General features: G+C 48.8%; 1 protein-coding gene across 1 annotated transcript in view; it reads left to right on the plus strand.

Moving 5' to 3' along the window:
• EMILIN1 (elastin microfibril interfacer 1) overlaps positions 1-22,529 on the plus strand; it is a 70,330-nt gene that overhangs the window by 14,916 nt on the left and 32,885 nt on the right. Inside the window, exons 2-3 of the mRNA XM_073557755.1 lie at positions 8,033-8,158; positions 12,508-12,716. Of these exons, the coding sequence (XP_073413856.1) occupies positions 8,033-8,158; positions 12,508-12,716 (335 nt within the window). The remainder of the gene's footprint in view (positions 1-8,032; positions 8,159-12,507; positions 12,717-22,529) is intronic.

Here is a 22,529-nt window from a genome sequence, read left to right on the forward strand (position 1 = left end):
AAGGCATATTGTGCCAATTCAGGTCAGGTGTCCAGTTTACATGCCCAATAGTCAACAGGGAATGACGTGTGAGGGAGAACCTCGATATGGGAGGAGAAGTAGTTTGTAACCATAGTTGACAACTGCTGTCTCCTGTCACTTGCAATCGATGCAGTATTACCAGTCGTGTGAGTGGTACTTGAGAAATCAGTCCACAACATGGTCATGAAACCCCTGTCTCCAACGCCACTTCAGCTGTGTGCACCACAAACACCTCTTCCATTTTGCCCACTTCGGCTCGTGGGAGAACCTGCACCGCTGCTGTGTGCTGGGAATGCCTCAAACAAATGGTTCACCAGAGTTGCTTGTTTGTTAGCCAATATTAGCTCTAGGTTCTCCTGTGGCATGATGTTGTGTAATTTGCCTTTGTAGCGTGGATCGAGGATGCTGGCCAACCAGTAGTCGTCGTCCTTCATCATTTTGGCAATGCCGGGGTCGCTTTTTAGGATCCGCAAGGCATAATCACACATGTGGGCCAATGTTCCAGGTGTCAATGATGCACTGGCAGTGGTGGGTGGAGGAGCACTTTCTGGCAAATCCACATCCCTCCTGTCACGCACAAACCCTGTACCTGACCTTGCCACGCCAACATTTTCTCTTGCCCCCAGAGAAGCATCCTCCTCCCCAAAATAATCATCCCCCTCATCCTCCTCCTCCTCTTCCTCCACCTCATCCAGGACAGTTCCTTGACCAGACAATGGCTGACTGTCATCAAGGCTTCCCTCCTCCTCCTGTTCCTCCTCCGCTGCAGACGCCTGATCCTTAATGTGTGTCAAACTTTGCATGAGCAGATGCATAAGTGGGATGCTCATGCTTATGATGGCGTCGTCTGCACTTACCAGCCGTGTGCATTCCTCAAAACACTGAAGGACTTTACAGAGGTCTTTCATCTTTGACCACTGCACACCCGACAACTCCATGTCTGCCCTCAAACTGCCTGCCCGTGTTTCCTCCCACAAATGCATTACAGCCTTCCTCTGTTCGCACAGCCTCTCAACCATGTGAATGGTGGAGTTCCACCTTGTTGCAACGTCTATGATTAGGCAGTGCTTGGGGAGGTGGAGCAATCGCTGCAGCTTCTGCATACGACTGGAGTGTACCGGCGAGCGACGGATGTGCCAGCACAGTCTTCGCACCTTTTAGAGCAGGGCTGTTAACTCAGGATAATTATTTAGGAAGCACTGCAGCACCAGGTTCAAAGTGTGAGCCAGGCAAGGTATGTGTGTGAGTTTTGCAAGGGCTATGGCTGCCACAAAATTCCGGCCATTATCACTGACTACCTTGCCTTGCTCAAGATGTAGACTACCCAGCCATGACTCAGTTTGTCGCTGCAAGTAGTCAGCCAGTACCTCCGCGGTGTGTCTGTTGTTGCCCAAAGAAATCATATTTAACACAGCCTGCTGCCGCTTACCACTAGCTGTTCGATAGTGGGACACCTCGTGTGCAACACTGGCAGCTGCGGATGGAGTGCTCGTGCGACTGCGCTCTGTCGACGAGCTTTCGCTTCTGGAGGAGGAGGAGGAAACTCGAACGCCTACAGTCAACTGTTTCCTATACCGTGGGCTAGGCAGCACTGTTCCACCGCCGCTGTCCCCTGTGGAGCCTGCATCCACCACATTAGCCCAGTGCTCAGTGATGGACACGTAACAGCCCTGGCCATGCCTACTGGCCCATGCATCTGTTGTGAGGTGCACCTTTCCACTCACTGATTGTTTGAGTGCATGGACAATGCAGTCTTTCACATGCAGGTGGAGGGCAGGGATGGCTTTTGTAGAAAAGAAGTGCCGACTGGGTAGGTCATAGCGTGGGACAGCGTAGGCCATGAGCTCTCGGAAAGCTTCGCTTTCAACCAAACGGAAGGGCATAATCTCTAATGAGATCAGTTTGGTAATGTAGGCATTCAAAGCCAGTGTACACGGATGAGAGGATGAGTACTTTTTTGTCCTACTCAGAGTGTCTGCTAGGGTGAGCTGGACTTGAGAGCTGGGGTGGACCGGACAGACAGAGGGGGTTGGTGATTGTGATGGTGTTATTGGTGATGGCCTAGAATCAGTGTTTCATTGCAAAACCATTGTGATTCCCTGACTGCTTTGGCCTAGCGACGACACCTCAACATTTATTGCTGGTGGTGTGCTTACCGGTGGCGGTGGTCTTACAGTGGGGGGAAGCGATGGAGCGTTGCTGGCTACTTTCAGTCGGAGCAGGTGCACATGTGCTACCTGAGGTTTTGTAGTCCGTCTACGCTTGCAAGTGCATGGCGGTTAAATGTCTAAGCATGCAACTGGTATTCAAATTTCTTAGATTTTTCCCTCTGCTAAAGGTCCTTCTGCCCTTCTTACAGATAACCTGTGCGTCATCAGTAGGATTTTGTTAAAAAAAGTGCCACACTGCACGCTTCCTACTATGGTATACATTTTCTGGCCTTGCACGCTGTGCTAATTTAATCGTGTGGCCAAGCTGTCCTGCACCTTTTTTGGTTTTTGTTCCACGTTTTTGGACTGCTACGGTCCTGCCAGATAACCGCTGCTGCGATGTTGATGCCTGCTGCGGATCCTTCTCTTCATCTGAGCTATTGCCAGCGGCACCCTCTTCCCCCCAATGGATGCTAATCCGGGTCAACAGCTGGGTCATCTATCACCTCCTCTTCAATTTCATCTGCACCTTCCTCTGTGTGACCGTGTAAGGTGGTATAGTATGCGGGAAGGGGCACCTGAGTTTCATCAGGGTCAGATTCTGGCTCAGTAGACTGCGAGGACAATGTAGTGCTGTGGTTCAATGTACCAACGGAATCATCTAGCAGTGGCTGTGCATCAGTGCACTCCATGTCAGGTTCATCTTGGATTGGGGAATTCAGGATTTGACTGGATAACCCAGGCATGGTATGTGAAAAGATCTCCATGGAGTAATCTGAAGTGTGGGCTGCCGCATCCTTCACTTTTGGTAGGGGTGAAGGACACAAGGAAAGGTGTTTTTCCTGACCAGAACCCTGCCCTTATGACACAGTGCTTGTGTCATGATCCAGGATGGGGTTTCGCTTTGGCCCGTCCTGATCAGACAGGGGGTTAATTGTTTCTGCCTCTCTCTGGCAGAGGGCGGCTAATTAATGCTCACTGGACCTAGGCCCGGTGTCAGTTATACTCCTGCCCTCGGCTGAGTTAGTTGACCTTGTGTGTACGTGTGCCTTGTGCCTGATATCTTGCTTGCTTGTTTGGTTTTGATCCGGTTCTGTCCCTGTTAAGAGTTCTGCCTGTCCCTCTTGTACTGCGCTACCTCTCGTGTATGACTCTCTGCTTGTGACCCGACTTCTCTCTGCTCGTCCCCTTGGTACCACGTCGCTCTCTTGTGTATTACCTTTGGCTTTGTCTGACCACCTGTCTGTTTATTCCTCCTGTGCCTCGTTTGCCCGTACTGTTGTGACCTCCGTTTTGCCTGACTGAGTTGTTGTATGGTGTCCTGTCATCTCTGTAAGCAGGATGCTAAGCCCCGCCCCCTTGCAGTCACATGACCATAAGTCCTGTGCCAGCTTGCTAACTTCAGTGTCCACAGGTCCTGTGCATCTTTACTTTCTGGTGCTGACAGGATCCTGACACTGATAGTTTGAAGCAAGCATGGTCACCGCTGCTGCCCTGCTCTACAGGTATCTTTTAGCACTGTTTCTGTACTCAGGACACGCGCACTGGCTCAGTGAGCGAGTGTAGTGCGGTGTTCCTGACATTATAACTGACCATTACCATTTTTTTTTCTCCGCTCCACTTCTCCTGTGTGTGTGATGGATCCTATGCACGCTCTTTCTGAGCAGGTCAAGCACCTGACTCAGATGTCTCAGAAACTCCTTGGAGAACGAGTCCTGGCTCAGTCTCAGCAGCTGATCGCTGACACTGTGCAGGGGGTTTTATCATCGGCGGGCTCGGGATGTTACATTAGTTTCCCCTGAGTCTCCGGTTAAATTACCGGATACCTTTTCTGGAGATAAAAAGAAGTTCAGAGTTTTCAAGGAGGGCTGTAAGTTTTTTTTTTTTCATTGAGACCACACTCTTCTGGGGATGAAAGTCAGAGAGTAGGGGTCATTATGTCTCTGTTAAGGGGAGCCCCCCAAGCTTGGGCTTTCTCCCTTTCGACCACAGCCCCTGAGCGCATGAATGTTGATGCATTTTTTGAGGCCCTGGGGCATATTTATGATGAGCCTGATCAGATGCGTATGGCTGAGGACATGGTGATGAGTGTGTGCCAGGGGAAGCACTCAGCTGAGTGGTTTTGTTCAGAGTTCAGACGCTGGGCTGCTGAGGTCTGCTGGAATGATGCCGCCCTCCAAGGGTAATACCGTCGTTTGGGTTGTGGTGGACAGGTTTAGTAAGCAGGCACATCTTGTACCTTTGGCAGCTCTACCTAATGCGGAATCATTGTCCAGATTGTTCGTTGAGCATGTGGTGCGGTTGCATGGGGTACCCTTGAATGTGGTGTCTGATAGAGGAGTACAATTTGTTTCCAGGTTTTGGAGAGCTTTTTGTAAGAGGTTAGGTTTTGGTCTGTCCTTTTCATCCGCTTATCATCCTGAGACTAATGGGCAGACCGAGCGGACCAATCAGTCTCTGGACCAAATTCTGCATTGCTTGACCTCAGCCCGACAGGATGATTGGTGTTCTGTGTTACCGTTGGCCAAGTTTGCATTTAACAACCGCGTTAACCAGTCTACGGGTACATCTCCCTTTTTCTGCAATTATGGGTTTCATCCTCATTTTGGAGAATTTTCCCGTTTGAATTCTGGGTGTCCTGGGGCGGATGAGACGATCCAGTGATTGGGGGAGGTATGGCGGGAGGTCCAGAGTAACATTACGAAGGCCCAGGACAAATTTAAATTTTTTGCGGACAAAAAACGATCCGCGGGACCGGTGTTTCAGATTGGGGATAAGGTATGGTTGTCCACCAAGAATATAAGGCTCAAGGTTCCCTCTGTGAAGCTTGGACCCAAGTTTATAGGTCCATATGAAGTTACCGAAGCAGTTAACCCGGTGGCTTTTCGGTTGCGTCTCCCGCCATCTCTGCGGATCCCAAATGTTTTCCATAAGGCCCTTTTGAAACCTGTGAGGTCCGGTGGGGAGGGATCATCAGCTTCCCCACCACCAGTTTTGGTAGACGGGCAGTCGGAGTACGAGGTGGAACGAATTGTCGACTCCTGGTTGGTTCGTCGTGCCCTTCAATATCTGGTAAATTGGAAAGGCTACGGTCCTGAAGAATGGTCGTGGGTTCCTGTTCGATCGGTCCATGCGGATTGGTTGGTCCGGGCCTTTCACGCCAAGTACCCTGAGAGACCTGGGGGTCCGGTGACCCCCATTGAGAGGAGGATACTGTCATGATCCAGGACGGGGTTTCGCTTTGGCCCGTCCTGTTCAGACTGGGGGTTAATTGTTCCGCCTCTCTCTGGCAGAGGGTGGCTATTTAATGCTCACTGGACCTAGGTCCGGTGTCAGTTATACTCCTGCCCTCGGCTGAGTTAGTTGACCTCTTGCGTACGTGTGCCATGTGCCTGATATCTTGCTTGCTTGTTTGGTTTTGATCCGGTTCTGTCCCTGTTACAAGTTCTGCCTGTCCCTCTTGTACTGCGCTACCTCTCGTGTATGACTCTCTGCTTGTGACCCGACTTCTCTCTGCTCGTCCCCTTGGTACCACGTCGCTCTCTTGTGTATGACCTTTGGCTTTGTCTGACCACCCGTCTGTATATCCCTCCTGTACCTCGTTTGCCCGTACTGTTGTGACCTCCGTTTTGCCTGACTCTGAGTTGTTGGATGGTGTCCAGTCATCTCTGAAAGGACACTAAGCCCCGCCCCCTTGCAGTCACATGACCATAGGTCCTGTGCCAGCTTGCTAACTTCAGCGTCCACAGGTCCTGTGCATCTTTACTTTCCGGCGCTGACAGGATCCTGACCCCGATAGTTTGAAGCACGCATTGCCACCTCTGCTGCCCTGCTCCACAGGTATCTTTTAGCACTGTTTCGGTACTCGGGACACGCACACTGGCTCAGTGAGCGAGTGTAGTGCGGTGTTCCTGACAGCTTGCAGGTTTTGAAAGTTCAGAAGAGGAGGCAATAGAGCTGGTGGCTGTTTCGGCAATGTAAGCCAAAACCTGTGCCTGATGCTCCGACTTTAAAAGCGGTTTTCCTACACTCAGAAAAGGGAACCTTACAGGCCTTCTTGTGGCAGACGATGACGCAGGCTCAACACCTCCTGCCTTAGCTGCTATTGTGCTTTTGGCATAACCAGCAGATGCACCACCACCACCATCAGTACCAGCTGCCCCCCCCCGCCCACGTTTGCAGCCTTTTCCACCATACTTCCTCATGTTTGTGAAAATTGTAATAAAAATACCAGCAGGTATATGGTACTGTATGAGGAGAGTACAGCTGTATAAGGTGTAGGTAAAAATTTAAATCTCCGTATATATTTCCTTAGTCACAGATGCTCTCCCAGTATGTATTTGACCGTAATCCAACCAGCAGATATACGGTACTGTATCAGAAGCGGACAGCTCTATACGGTGTATGTATGGAAAAATGAAAATCTCCATTTATTTTTTTACAGAGTCACACCCAGATAGCATGTATTTGTCCGTGATACCAGCCGGTACACGGTAGTGTGTGAGGAGCGTACAGCTGTATACGGTGTATGTATGGAAAATTTTAAATCTCCGTCCATTTTTTAAGGAGTCAACAGCAGATATAAGATACTGTTAGAGAAGCGGACAGCTCTGTCCCGTGTATGTATGGATAATTTTAAATCTGTCTATTTTTTTACGGAGTCACACACACACGCTGTCTCTGTATAGATTTGACCGTATCAAACAGCAGATATACGATACTGTATCAGAAGCGGACAGCTCTATACGGTGCATGTATGGAAATTTTTAAATCTCCGTCTATTTTTTTACGGAGTCACACACAGATAGCATGTATATGTTCGTGATACCAGCCGGTACATGGTAGTGTGTGAGGAGCGTACACCGCTATACGGTGTGTGAAAAAATGAACGCTCGGTAACTGTGCAGAAAACCAGAATAAAAGATTTTTTGCTTTTAAAAAAGCAGTTTGAACTGCAGTGTGCAGACAGCAATGCAGCTATCAGGTAGCCTTATAAGGCAGCCAAATCACCACCAGCGCTGCTGCACACAGATATATCCCCCCCTGTCACTGCACACTAACTGTACAGTGAAAAGCGCTATCAGCAGAAGCACAGATTTTTTTTCTTCTTCCCTGCCTAACGCTCTCCCTGTTCAGAATGAGCAGCAGCACCTTTCCCTATGCTAAGATCGGCAGAAGTAAGATGGCGGTCGGCGGTCACGGCCTTTTATAGCCCCTGTGGCGCCACACAAAGCCAGCCAATCACTGCAATGCCCTTCTCTAAGATGGTGGGGGCCGCTGCCCATGTCATCGCGTTGCCCACAGTGTGTGTCCTTGATGATTGGCTGAGAAAAGGCGCTGGAAGCATCATGGGAAACGCGACTTTGGCGCGCGGGTCGGCGACCGTATGGCCGACCTCACGCTATGGTCGGGTTTCGATCGGCGAAACCCGACTTTAATGAAAGTCGGCGACTTATCAATTTGACCGATCCATTTCGCTCAACTCTACCTGCAGCTTGTCTTGGGTTTTCAGTCTGCGATGTCTTCATGTCCACGAATCTGCAGTTTATGGGATGTCTGGGCAGGCGGCTTCATATCTCCACCTGCTGGATGAATAGCGAACTGCATGCTCATCTGCTGGCAGCTGATGGTATGGGAACAGATTGTGATCCAGCACTGACAGGGTTACCTCTCTGGTGTCACTGAATGTATGCTATCTAGATGTCCCCTGACAGAGGAACCCTCCTCCACATATCGGTGTCCCCACATCTCCCCTGGTGTCGCTCACCCCTACATTTATCACACTTTCTGGCCATGCTTGTGACATTATGTGGGGTTCACTATAGGTCATGGTGTGATTTCATCTCGTGTTTCTCTTCCAGGAACTGGTGCGCTTATGTCGTGACTCGGACCGTCACCTGTATGGTGGAAGACGGGGTGGAGGCCTATGTGAAGCCTGAGTATCAGCCATGTGTTTGGGGCCAGATCCAATGTCCTCGCACCGTCCTGTGAGTACAAGTGTCTGACTAACTGGTGGCCACTTGTGAAGCCTCCATTTTAGACTGGTTTACTGTAGACTCCTGTTCTTCAGGTCTTCCCTTTAAACTCAGAAAGCAGGTTGATCTGCCATTGAGAGATTAACCTCTTCTTTGCTGGAAATGTTTAGCTTCTCTTCTCCGCTATCTTTCTGCTCTGGTTCCTGCCCTCCTCCTTCCCCCAGTCCTCCTTCCCCCAGTTCTCCTCCTCTTCCTCCAATCTCTGTTCTTCTGTTCTGGTCCCTATCATCCTCCATCGTTTTCCTCTTTCTGTTCTGGTTGATTTTCTCCTCCTAGTACACCAGACCCTCTTCTTTATCCGTTTCAGTCCTTGGTTTCCTACAGCTTTTTATCTGGTTGTGTCCTCCACCTCCTGCAGTCTGTTCTTTTCTTCTTCTTCTGCACTCCTTATGTTCTGGTGTTCCCACTTCTTCTTCTAGCTGTTCTCTTCTTTCTGCCCATTGTTGTCACTATTCTTTTGCTCCATTCCCTGTTCCTGACACTATTCTTCTGCTCTGTTATATGTTCTTCTGCCCTTACCATCCTGGTAACTTTTATCCTTCTCCTATTGCTGTTCTCCTCTTCTTCCTGCTTCAATCCCTGCTCTCCTCCTCCATTTTTAGTCACTTTTCTAATCTTCTTTACACCTCTGCTCCAGTCTCCATTTCCTCCTTTTGTTCTGCTACTCCTTATTCTAGTGCCTGTGGTCCTCTTCTTCTACTCTGGGTCCTGTTCTTCTGTTTATGTTCTCGTTCTTTTACTTCTCCCACTGCTCTGAGTCCTGTTCTTTTCTCCATTCTCTAGGTCATGTTCTTGTCTCTCTGCTCTAGTACCTGTTCTTCTCCTCCTGCTCTGATTCCTTTTCTTCTCCTCCCTATTCGGTTCTTTTTCTTCTCCCCCTGCTCAGGTTCCCGCTCTTCTTCCTTCTCTGGGTCCTGTGGTTCACTTTCTACTTTGGGTCTTGTTCTTCTCCTTGTCTGTGTACTTTTCCCATCCTGCTCTAGGTCTTCTTTTTCTGCTCTTGGTCCTGTTCTTCTCTTCCTGCTCTAGATTCTGTTTTTCTCTTCCTGGTTTGGGTCTTGTTTTTCTCATGCTGTTACGATTCCTGTTTTTCTACCCTTGCCTACTCTTGGTCCAGGTCTACTCTTTCTGCTCTTCTTTCTGTTCTTCTGCTGGGGTTCCTGCTCTTTTCCATCCATTCTTGGTCCTGTTCTTTTCCTTCTTCTCTGGGTCCTATTCTTCTCCTCCTGTTCTGGTTCATATTCTTCTCCTGTTCTGCACACTGTTCAAGTCTCTTTTCTTCTGCTCCAGTTCCTGTTCTTCTTCAAGTGCTACAGTACTTATTCATCTCCGCCTGCTTTGGCTCCTGTTCTCATCCACTGCTCTGAGTCTGGTTCTTTTCTTCTGGGTCCTCTTCTTTTCTACCTGGTCCTAACCCTTTTCTGCTGTGTCTCCTGTTTTTCTTACTCTGCTCTGGGTCCTGTTTTTCGCTTCCAGCTTTGGGTGCTATGTTTCTCCTCCTGCTCAGGTTCCTGTTCTTCTCTCCATAGTCCAGTTCTGGTTCTTTTCCCCTTGCTCTGGTTCCCTTTATTTTTCTCCTGTCCTGGTTCCTGTTCTTCTCTCCTGCTCTGGTTCTTGTTCTTCTCTCCCTGAACTGGTTCCTATTCTCCTACTTCTGATTCCTGTTATTCTCCTCCTGTTCTTGGTGCTCTTCTTATTTTGCTCTAGGTCCCATTCTTCTCCTCTTGCTCAGCTCTCTATTCTTCTCCCCTACTCTGTGTCGTGTTCTTTCCTTCCTGATTATGTTCCAGTTCTTCTACCCCTTCTCTTGTTCCTGTTCTTCTCCTTTTGCTTCGATTCCTGTCCTTCTCCTCCTAATCCAATTCCTGAACACCTCCTCCTGCTCTGGGTCCTGTTCTACTCTTCCTGCTCTGGATCATGTTTTTCTCTTCCTGATTTGGATCCCATTTTTCTATCCCTGCTCCAGTCCATGTTCTTCTCCCTCTGTTCTGGTACCTGCTCTTCTACCTCGGCTCTGGTTCCTGTTCTTCTCCTGCTCTGTTTCTTGTTCCTCTCTCCCGATCCCTGCTCCTGTTCTTTTCCTTCTGCTATGGATGCTTTTCTTCTCCTTCTGTTCTGGGTCCTATTCTTCTATGCTCTCCTGGTTCCTATTCTTTTTCTCCTGTCCTGCTCAATGTTCTTCTCTCCCTGCTCATGTCCTTTTTCTCATGCATCGGTCCTGCTCTTCTCCCCTTGCTCCAGTTCCTGTTCGTCTCCAGCTTTGGTTCCTGTTCTTATCCCCCTACTTTGGGTCCTGTTCTTGTCCTCTGGTTCCTTTTCATTCCTACATGCTCTGAATCCTGTTTTTCTCCCGCTGCTCTGGTCTGTTCTACTCCTCCTTTTATAGCCCCTTTCCTTCTCCTTCTGGTCTAGATCCATTACTTCTATACTGTTCTGGTTCCTGTTCTTTTCTTTATGTTCTGCTCCCTGCTTCTCTCCCCCTGTTCCGGTTCCTGTACTTCTCCTACTCTGGGTCCTTTTCTTCTCCCTCTGCTCTGATTACTGTTCCTTACCTCCGGCTCTGGTTCCTGTTATTTACCCCTATTGTAGATTGTGTTCTTCTCCTATTCTGATCCTTTTTCTTCTCCTTTTGCTCTGGGTCCTGTTCTTTTACACTGGTTATCTCCTTTTCTTTTCCTCCTATTTTGCTCCCTATTCTTCTCCACCTGCTGTGGGTCTTGTTGCTCTCCTCCTGGTCTGGGTCATGTTCTTCTCCACCTTTTGTGGGTCTTCTTATTCTTCTCCTGCTTTTGGCCCCCGAGTTTCTTCTCCTGCTCTGGGTCCAATTTTTTCCTCTCCTGCTCTGGGTCCTGTTTTTCCTCTGCTGATCTGAGTCCCTTTCCTTCTCCTTCTGGTCTGGGTCCAGTTCTTCTATACTGTTCTGGATCCTGTTGTTTTCTATCTGTTCTTCTCCCTGTTCTTGTCCCCTAGCTTTGGTTTCTGTACTTCTCCTGCTCTGCGTCCTTTTCTTCTCTCTCTGCTCTGGTTAATGTTGTTTACCTCCTGCTCTGGTTCCTGTTATTTCTCCCTATTCTGGGTTGTGTTCTTTTCCTATTCTGGTCACTTTTCTTCTCCCCCTGTTTCAGTTCCTATACTCCTCCTTCTCTTCTCCCTCGGCTCTGGTTACTGTTCTTTACCTCCTGCTCTGGTTCCTGTTATTTCCCCCTATTCTGGGTTGTGTTCATCTCCTCCTATTCTGGTTACTTTTCTTTGCTTTTTGTTGCTCTGGTCCTGTTTTCCTCTCCTGCTCTGGGTTCTGTTTTTCTTCTCCAGATCTGGGTTCTGTTTTCCTCTCCTGCTGTGGGTCCCGTTTTCCTCTCCTGCTGCGGGTTCTGTTTTCGTCTCCAGCTCTCAGTTTTGTTTTCCTCTCCTGCTGTGGGTCCTGTTTTCATCTCCAGATCTGGGTTCTGTTTTCCTCTCCTGCTGTGGGTCCTGTTTTCATCTCCAGCTCTTGGTTCTGCTTTCCTCTCCTGCTGTGGGTTCTGTTTTCATCTCCCGCTTTGGGTTCTGCTTTCCTCTCCTGCTGTGGGTTCTGTTTTCATCTCCAGCTCTGGGTTCTGCTTTCCTCTTCTGCTGTGGGTTCTGTATTCCTCTCCAGATCTGGGTTCTGTTTTCCACTGCAGCTATGGGTTCTGTTTTCCTCTCCAGCTCTGGGTTCTGTTTTCCTCTCCAGCTCTGGGTTCTGCTTTCCTCTCCTGCTGTAGGTCCTGTTTTCATCTCCAGCTCTGGGTTCTGCTTTCCTCTCCTACTGTGGGTCCTGTTTTCCTCTCCAGCTATGGTTTCTGTTTTCCTCTTTAGCTCTGGGTTCTGTTTTCCTCTCGAGCTCTGGGTTCTGTTTTCCTCTCCTGCTGTGGGTCCTGTTTTCCTTTCCGTCTCTTGGTCCTATTTTCATCTCCTGCTGTGAGTCCTGTTTTCTTCTCCAGCTCTGGGTCCTATTTTCCTCTCCTGCTCTGGGTCCTGTTTTCCTCTCCTCCTCTGGGTCCTGTTTTTCTCTCCTGCTCTGGGTCCTGTTTTCCTCTCCTGCTCTCGGTCCTGTTCTCCTCTCCTTCTCTGGGTCCTGTTTTTTTCCCTCCTTTGTGAGTTTTTGGTTTCCTACTTTTTCTTTCTTTTCTTTTCCTCCTTGGTGATTGCGGCTATACTAAGGTGATGCAGTCTTTGCATAAGACACTTTAGGTTGTACCCTAGTTGAATGGATGACTGAATGCTGCTAATTTCCACATTGCAGTTTGCCATCACTTATATAATCTTTTATCCTATCTCAGATATCGCAGCTACATGAGACCCCGTTACAAAATTGCCTACAAGACCGTGTCGGACATGGAATGGAAATGCTGTCATGGATACTCCGGAGACGACTGTAATGAGGGACCAGCAAATGGAGCTCAGGTCACAACCACCAGACCCAGGCCAAGGCCTGTAAGACCCAACATTTCTGGATCCAGTGGAGGGGGTCATCTTAGTGGATCTGGAGGTGAGGGTGCATCTATTGTGCCAACCCGAATGTAGTTGTACTACTAATTACAAGTGTGACAAAGACTACATTATGATCAGGAAATAAAAACAGATGGCGCCCACTACCGACCAAAGGAAGAAAACGTAATGACACCAACGTGGTCTGACCTCCAACAATGGAGAAAATCATCGTCTCCTCCAATGAAAATGTTACATCTTATTCCTGCTTATACCATAATCTCATCTCTGTTCACACATATAGCACTGCTATATTCTGTACACACATATAATACTGCTTTATACTGTACACACATATAATACTGATATATACTGTACACATATATACTACTGCTCTTTACTGTACACATATATACTACTGCTATATACTGTACTGTTATGAATGAGTCACCGTAGGAGGCAAAAACAGAAATACTAGCTAAGTCCAGGAAACCAGAGAAGTTGGCAGCTATCGGATTGCAGACCCCTGAACCTATCAACAACAACTCGCAGTAGCCGTGGGGGGTTCTTACGGTACCCTAGACCCCTCGATCACAGCCGGAGAACTAAATAGCCTAAAGACAGAAAGGGAAATCTAAACTGCCCCAGAGCAGACCCCAAAGCAATAGGCAGCCCCCAACATATAATGACGGTGAAGCAAGATGAAAAAACACTCACACAGATAGAAAGATAGGCTGAGCAAATGATGGGGCCCAAGCTAACTAAATAGGACAGGATAGAAAAGCTGCTGTCTGCAATCCGCCAAAACCCTATCAAAACAAGAGCCAACAGACTGATAGGGAAAAAAGCCCTGAAGACGCTAGGCTTCAAAAAGACTATATCAGTACTCAGGTATTTTCGGAATACAGAGCAAAAAGGAATTCAGCTCACCCCAGCAGGGAATGGCAGAAATCCAGAAAAACAAGGCAAAACAAAACCAAAACACAAATGCAAAAAGCAGAGCAGAAAACTTAGCTTTTGAGGAGCAGGAATCAGACTGGTCTCTTAGAATCCCTCTGAGAAATCACCAGCAAGGCAGAAGGGCGTCGGCTGCCTTATATCCAGTCAGCAATTCCAGTCACCCAGTCATCATCATCCTGCTCAGGTGCTTGGTAATCAGCCTCACTACCTTCCTTCACCAGAAGAGGGAGTTCATCAGACCTCAATGGTGAAGGGGAAAATGAACTCACAACAGTACCTCCCCCTTGAGGAGGGGTCACCGAACCCTCATTCACGCCACCAGGATGATCAGGGTGAGCCCGATGAAAGGCACGCACCAATCTTTTGGCATGAATATCAGAGGCAGAGACCCAGGAATTGTCCTCCTGACCATAACCCTTCCACTTAACCAAATACTGGAGTCTCTGTCTAGCCAGACGGGAATCCAGTATCTTCTCTACCTCATATTCCATGTTACCTTCAACCAATACAGGGTCCGGAGGTGCCACCCCAGGAACAACTGGTTCAACAAACCTCTTCAACAAGGACTTATGAAACACATTATGGATTTTAAATGTGACAGGAAGAGCCAAACGAAAAGAGACCGGATTAATAATCTCCAAAATCTTGTAAGGTCCAATAAATCTAGGCTTAAACTTAGGAGAAGCCACCTTCATAGCGATATTTTTTGATGATAACCAAACCATATCACCAACCTTAAACTGGGGACCATTGGTCCTATGTCGGTTGGAAAACTGCTGGGCCTTTTGCTGGGAGAGAGATAACTTATCCACCACTTGGTCCCAGATCTGGTGCATTCTCTCCACCACAGTGTCAACCCCTGGACAGGCAGAAGGCTCCACCTGCCCTGAAGAAAATCGAGGATGAAACCCAAAGTTACAAAAAAAAGGTGACATCAAAGTGGCAGAACTAGCTCTATTATTTAAAGCAAATTTAGCCAAGGGCAAAAATGAAACCCAATCATCCTGATCAGCGGACATAAAACATCTCAAATACGACTCCAAGGTCTGGTTTGTTCTCTCCGTCTGCCCATTGGTCTGAGGGTGAAAAGCAGAGGAGAAGGACAACTGAATTCCCAGCTTGGAACAGAAAGTCCTCCAAAATCTAGACACAAACTGAACTCCTCTGTCAGATACAATTTTCTCAGGAATCCCGTGCAAGCGAACCACCTGTTGCAAAAACAGGGGCACCAACTGAGAGGAAGATGGCAACTTAGGGAGTGGTACAAGATGAACCATCTTAGAGAACCTATCACAAATCACCCAAATAACAGTCATTCTCTGAGAGACAGGCATATCAGAGATGAAATCCATTGAAATATGGGTCCATGGCCTCCTCGGGACTGGCAAAGGCATCAACAACCCACTAGAGCAAGAACAAGGTTTAGATCGGGAGCACGTCCCACAGGACTGCACAAAATTCCTGAAATCACGAGACAAGGCGGGCCACCAAAAAGACCGACTCACCAGATCTCTAGTACCAAAAATACCTGGATGACCAGCCAATGCAGAGCAATGAACTTCAGACATCACTCTCTTCTTCCACTGGTCAGGAACATACAACTTTCCACTGGGACAACGCTCAGGTTTGTCCTCCTGGAACTCTTCCAGAGCACGTCTCAAATCGGGTGAGATGGCAGAAAGAACTACCCCTTCGCCTAAGATGGTAGCAGGCTTGGTCACCACAGGAGAATCAGCAAAGAAGCTCCTAGAGAGAACGTCAGTCTTGACATTCTTAGTGCCAGGAAGAAAAGAGACCACAAAATCAAAACGTGTAAAAAACAAGGCCCACCTAGCCTGTCTAGGGTTCAAGCGTTTGGCCGACTCCAGGTAAATCAAATTCTTGTGGTCAGTGAGGACCACGACTTGATGTTTAGCTCCCTCCAACCAATGTCTCCACTCCTCAAATGCCCATTTCATGGCTAACAGTTCCCGATTCCCCACATCATAGTTGCATTCAGATGGAGAGAACTTTCGGGAAAAGAAAGCACAGGGATTCATTTTAGATGTTACAGGATCCTTTTGGGACAAAACAGCTCCTGCACCAATCTCAGAAGCGTCCACCTCTACCTGGAACGGGAGTGAGACATCAGGTTGCCGCAAAACCGGGGCAGAAGTGAATCTTCGCTTCAGCTCCTGAAAGGAAGAAACAGCCTCCGGAGACCAATTCAACACATCAGCACCCTTCTTAGTCAGATCAGTCAATGGCTTGGCAATACTAGAAAATTTTGCTATAAATTTCCGATTAAAAATTAGCAAAACCCAAAAACTTCTGGAGGGCCTTCAAAGAAGTGGGCTGAACCCAATCATAAATGGCCTGTACTAGAGTTGAGCGACTTTTGGTTTTTTATGGTCGAGTTTCGTTTCGATTATAGGGAAAAGTCGGGGTCGTCCCGAAACACGAAACCCAATGTAAGTCAATGAGGAATAAAAGTCGGCAGTGAGAGGAGGACAGGAAACACACCTACAGTGCTCATTTGAATGCCAAAAGCATCAATTCTTCTTACTTAAGCTGGTCAACCTTAATTAACTTCATAATACAAGTTACGCACTGAAAAATGGGGGTTATTTGGCTAAAGTTGTGGGGGGGGAGGGCTGGCTCCAGGTTTTCATGTGCCCTGGGCAAAAGAGCGCCCCTTTAACACATAATACCACAACTCATCATGCTCCGATACGGCAGAGAAATAGCGGTATAGTACAATGAAAAATACTTCACTTTTTACATCTCATGACGAGGCCCATCTATTTCTCCATACAGAATCATTGGTCCCATATAATGTATGAAACAGTATATGATGAGCTCCACATAATGCTACAGTATATGTTGGTCCCCATGGATGAAGCTCCACTGTCTTATGGGCCCAAATAATGCTCCAAACATAATGGGCCCCATTTCTAATGCTCTAGTGTATAATGGGCCCTGTAAATGCTGCTCCAGTGTCTGATGTCCACCTTTGGAATGTTCCAGTGTATGGTGGGCACCATCTATCATTCTCCAGAGTATAGTGCTCCCCAAAAATTGCTGTCCCAACATTGAAAACAATCAAATAAGTCTCCTCGCTAGGGAATCCCTGTACTAGTCTGGACTCCTCGTCGTCCCCATCTTCCATCTCACTGCACAGTATTTCAACCTTGCAAGTGCTGTGATCCTGAGCAAGCAGGGGGGGGCCCACTCGTTGGCGACGGCACTGGCACAGGGCCCCTGATAGTACGGTGGTGTGTCTGATGGCGGGTGGGCCGAACCTGCACTTTCATCTGCAGCTTCCTCTTTGTCACCGTGTAAGATGGAACTGTATATGGGAAGGGTAACCTGAGTTTCATCAGGGTCAGATTCAGGTCGTGTAGCGTGCGAGGGGAATGTAGTGGTCTGGGTCAATGTACCAGCAGATTCATCGAGCAGTGGCTGGGCATCAGTGCACTTGTGTCGCCCCCAGGAGTACGGTCGCCACAGTGGCATTACCTTCCTCCTAGGGAGTGTGATGTCATGCTTGGGAGCAACGAAGGATCTCTCTAGCAGGTTAACTGATTGGGCGGCGTTATTCCCACGAGTCATGACCCTCCAAACAGCGTTCATGAAGGCAAAGTGTTTGTTTTACGTGGGCAGTATGGTTGCAAAGCTGAACCTTAAAGGAATGTCCAGAAGGGCACCACCAGGAGTGGAGCCTACGGCGTAATTTGACTCAACACGGGCAACCTCAACCATGCCAGCTACAGAACAGATGCACACATAGCAAGCTTAATTCCGTTAACGAACGAGACTCCGTCATGCCCCGCGGTCCGAGTCCGGCTTACTAGAGGGACACGTGAGGCTCTGGCACATGAGATTGGCCAATGACTGGTGTGTCATGCCCTTACATGTCCGTGGCTGCATGTGCGCTACACTGAAAAGGCCAGCGTTTGTCGCTTACAGGTGCAGATAACCCGCTGAACAACGTTAGTGATGGGGATCACTGATTACAATTATTACCCGCGAACGATGATTTCCCAGTAAGTGCAGGTCAACCGCAGTTCCGGAATTAGGCCTAACCGTCATTCCTGAAAAAATGAAAAACTTACGTGTGCAAACCATAGGTGCTGTAGCTTGCTTAACAGCTCGCCAGCCGTTCTCACGCCCAGTATGGATTACACGTGATTGCACAAAGGTGAGAAAGGGTACCGTATCCCCGGATAACATGTATGGATAGCGTACACATTCAAAAGATATGTCTATACATCAGGAGGCAGGCTCAGACGGTGTCAGGCACAGTATGGATTTGACGGCCCAGACTACACAGCGGAGGAGCAGGGAGAGGTAAAGATTGCAAATGCTGGGGCCCTGCCCCAGCAAGGGGGGCCAACTCGTGGGCGTCGGTACTGGCACTGGGCCCCTCATAGTACAGCGGTGTGTCTGACGGCGGGTGTGCACCACCACCGTCAGAGACACTTGATTGCACTATGAGGGACCCTGTGCCAGTGCCCGCGCCCAAGAGTCGGCCTACCCACCTGTCCAGGGCAACGGCACTCGCACGGTGTCGTGCGCTAGGTGGTGACCCCGGCCATGGGGGGGGGAGGCAGCACAGTTAGGGAGTTTTAGAAAGTGGCATATGTTGATGTTGGACATTCAGCTGATGCAAAAGGCGAAATAGGTCAAGTCCCAGGAAGAGGTGGACCAAAGCAAGCCATTTTTCTGTCACCCTATGTGTCATCAGGGGAAGGTGGGACAAAATCCTTGGAAACCCATGCATGGTTCATTTTAATGAAGGTTAGATCATCCACATTTTGGGTTGACAGACGGGTCCTGTCAGGATTGATCCAGCTGTACTGAAGACTCTTTCCGATAGCACACTTGCAGCTGGGCAAGCGAGCTCCTGTAAGGCATATTGTGCCAATTCAGGCCAGGTGTCCAGTTTAGCAGCCCAATAGTCAAAGGGGAATGACCTGTGTGGGAGAACATCGATATGGGAGGAAAAGTAGTTTGTAACCATAGTTGACAACTGCTGTCTCCTGTCACTTTCCATCGATGCAGTATTACCAGTTGTGTGAGCGGTACTTGAAAAATCAGTCCACAACATTGTCATGAAACCCCTGTCTCCAACGCCACTTCTGCTGTGTGCACCATGAACACCTCTGCCAAGCTGCCCCCGGCCCGTACGGCTCGTGTGAGAACCATCACCGCTGCTGTGTGCTGGGAATGCCTCAAGCAACCGATTTACCAGAGTTGTTTGTTTATTAGCCAATATTAGGTCAAGGTTCTCCTGTGGCATGATGTTTTGTAATTTGCCTTTATAGCGTGGATCCAGGATGCTGGCCAACCAGTAGTCGTCATCGTTCATCATTTTGGCAATGCGGGGGTCCCTTTTTAGGATCCGCAAGGCATAATCTGACATGTGGGCCAATGTTCCCGGTGTCAATGATGCACTGCGAGTGCTGGTTGGAGGAGCACTTTCTGGCAAATCCACATCCCTCCAGTCACGCACAAACCCTGTACCAGACCTTGCCACGCCAACATTTTCACTTGCCCCACGGGATGCATCCTCCTCCCCTAAGTAATCATCCCCATCATCATCCTCCTCCTCCTCTTCTTCCTCCAACTCGTCCAGGAGAGGTCCCTGAGCAGACAATGGCTGAATGTCATCAAGGATTCCCTCCACCTCTTCCTCCTCGTCAACATTGGCTGCAGACGCCTGCTCCTTAAGGTGCGTCAAAGTTTGCATGAGCAGACGCATAAGTGGGATGCTCATGCTTAGGATGGCGTCGTCTGCGCTTACCAGCCGTGTGCATTCCTCAGAACACTGAAGGACTTTACAGAGGTCTTTCAGCTTCGACCACTGCACAGCTGTCAACTCCATGTCTGCTCTCAAAGTGCCTGGCCGTGTATCCTCCCACAAATGCATTATGGCCTGCCTCTGCTCGCACAGCCGCTCCACCATGTGCAGGGTGGAGTTCCACCTTGTTGCAATGTCGATAATGAGGCGGTGGTTGGGAAGGTGGAGCAATCGCTGCAGCTTCTGCATACGAACGGAGTGTACAGGCGACCGGCGGATGTGCGCGCACAGTCTTCGCACCTTCTGGAGCAGGGTTGTTAACTCCGGATAATTATTGAGGAAGCACTGCACCACCAGGTTCAAGGTGTGAGCCAAGCAAGGTATGTGGCTGAGTTTTGAAAGGGCTATGGCTGCCACAAAATTACGGCCGTTATCACTAACTACCTTGCTTGCCTCAAGATGTACACTGCCCAGCCATGACTCAGTTTGTCGCTTCAAGTACTCGGCCAGCACCTCGGCGGTGTGTCTGTCGCCCAAACACATCATCTGCAACACAGCCTGCTGACGCTTTCCACTAGCTGCTCGATAGGGGGACACCTCGTGTGCAACAGTGGCAGCTGCAGATGGAGTGCTCGTACGACTGCGCTCTGTGGACGAGCTTTCGCTTCTGGAGGAGGAGGAGGAGGGTGGAACGCCTACAGCCAACTGTTTCCTATACCGTGGGCTAGGCAGCACTGTCCCACCACCGCTGTCCCCTGTGGACCCTGCATCCACCACATTAACCCAGTGCGCAGTGATGGACACGTAACGGCCCTGGCCATGCCGACTGGACCATGCATCAGTTGTGAGGTGCACCTTTCCACTCACTGACTGCTTGAGTGCATGGACAATGCGGTCTTTCACATGATGGTGGAGGGCTGGGATGGCTTTGCGAGAGAAGTGGCGACTGGGTAGGTCATAGCGTGGTACTGCATAGGCCATGAGTTCGCGGAAAGCTGCGCTTTCCACCAACCGATAAGGCATCATCTCAAACGAGATTAGTTTGGCAATGTGGGCGTTCAAACCCAGTGTACGCGGATGAGAGACTGAGTACTTTCTTGACCTACTCATAGTGTCTGGGAGGGTGAGCTGGACTTGAGAGCTGCATATGGTGGAAGTAGCGGTGGACAGGGCGGACTGAGAGAGGGTTGATGATGGTGATGGAGTTGGTGTTCTTTCTGATGGCCTAGATTCAGTATTTCGTTGATATAACAGTGGGATTCCCTGACTGCTGTGGCCTTGCAACGACACCTCAACATTTGCTGCTGTGCTAACCGGTGGGCTTACAGTGGGGGAAACAATGTAGCGTTGCTGACTACCTTCTTTGTGATCAGTTGCACATGTGGCATTTGAGGTTTGGTGTTGTGTCCACGCTTGCAAGTGCATGCTGGTTAAATGTCTAAGCATGCAACTGGTATTCAAATTTTTCAGATTTTTCCCTCGGCTAAAGGTCTTTGCGCACTTCTTACAGATAACCTTGGCCTGATCATGAGGATTTTGTTCAAAAAAGTGCCACACTGCACTCTTCCTACTTTGGCAGACATTTTGCAGCCTAGCACGCTGTGATGTTTTGACCCTCTGGACAAGCTGTCCAGCAACTCTTTTGATTTTTGGAACCTGTCTTTGGAGTGCTCCGGGCCTGCCAGATAACAGCTGTTGCGATGTTGATGTCTGCTGTGGATGCTCCTCATCTGAGCTATTGGAAGCAGCACCCTCTTCCCCCAATGGATGCCAATCTGGGTCAACAACTGGGTCATCCATCACCTCCTCTTCAATGTCATGTGCACCTTCCTCTGTGTCACCGTGTATGGTGGTATAGTGTGCGGGAAGGGGCACCTGAGTCTCATCAGGGTCAGAATCTGGCTCTGTACACTGCGAGGACAATGTAGTGCTCTGAGTGAATGTACCAGCAGAATCATCCATCAGCGGCTGTGCATCAGTGCACTCCATGTCAGATTCATCTTGGCCTGGGTAATTCACCATTTCACTTGATAATCCAGGCATGGTATGTGAAAACAGCTCCATGGAGTAATCAGTAGTATGGCCTGCGTCATCCTTCAATCTTGGTTGTGGTGAAGGACACAAGGAAAGGTGTGGTTCATGAACATGAGCCTCCAATGACGACTCAGTGCTTTTACTTTTTACAACTTCAGAAGAGGAGGTGATAGAGCTGGAGGCTGAGTCAGCAATGTAAGACAAAACTTTTTCCTGATGATCTGGCGTTAAAAGTGGTTTGCCAACTCCTAGAAAACTAAGCCTTCGAAGCCTTATGGAGCCAGACGATGACGCAGGCTCAACACCTCCTGCATTCGGTCCTATTTTGCTTTTGCCACTACCATCAGATCCACCACCAACACCATCATTACCAGCTGCCAACCCCCGCCCAATTCCACGGCCTCTTCCACCAGCCTTCCTCATTTTTGGTAGAAATGTAGACAAAATCCTACAAACTATATAGTAATGTAAAACAAGGTACAAGGTGTCTATAGGACAGGGGAGATTTAGATTTTCTGCAGACACTTGTGGACACTGGACACTTGGATTGTGTGAGGCCCACTGAATATCACAGCGCTATGTCATAGGCTCGATGGCACAGGTGTGAAAAAGTGACTACAGGGTAAGGGAGATTTTGAATTTCTGGGAGATTTTGAATTTCTGCAGACACTTGTGGACACTGGACACTTGGATTGTGTGAGGCCCACTGAATATCACAGCGCTATGTCACAGGCTCGATTGCACAGGTGTGAAAAAAGTGACTACAGGATAAGGGAGATTTTGAATTTCTGGGAGATTTTGAATTTCTGCAGACACTTGTGGACACTGGACACTTGGATTGTGTGAGGCCCACTGAATATCACAGTGCTATGTCACAGGCTCGATGGCACAGGTGTGAAAATAGTGACTACAGGATAAGGGAGATTTTGAATTTCTGCAGACACTTGTGGACACTGGACACTTGGATTGTGTGAGGCCCACTGAATATCACAGCGCTATGTCACAGGCTCGATGGCACAGGTGTGAAAAAAGTGACTACAGGATAAGGGAGATTTTGAATTTCTGGGAGATTTTGAATTTCTGCAGACACTTGTGGAC

This window comes from Dendrobates tinctorius, unplaced genomic scaffold, assembly GCF_039654945.1.
Source record: "Dendrobates tinctorius isolate UK_male_01 unplaced genomic scaffold, ASM3965494v1 ptg000251l, whole genome shotgun sequence".
NCBI classification, from domain to species: Eukaryota; Metazoa; Chordata; class Amphibia; order Anura; family Dendrobatidae; genus Dendrobates; species Dendrobates tinctorius.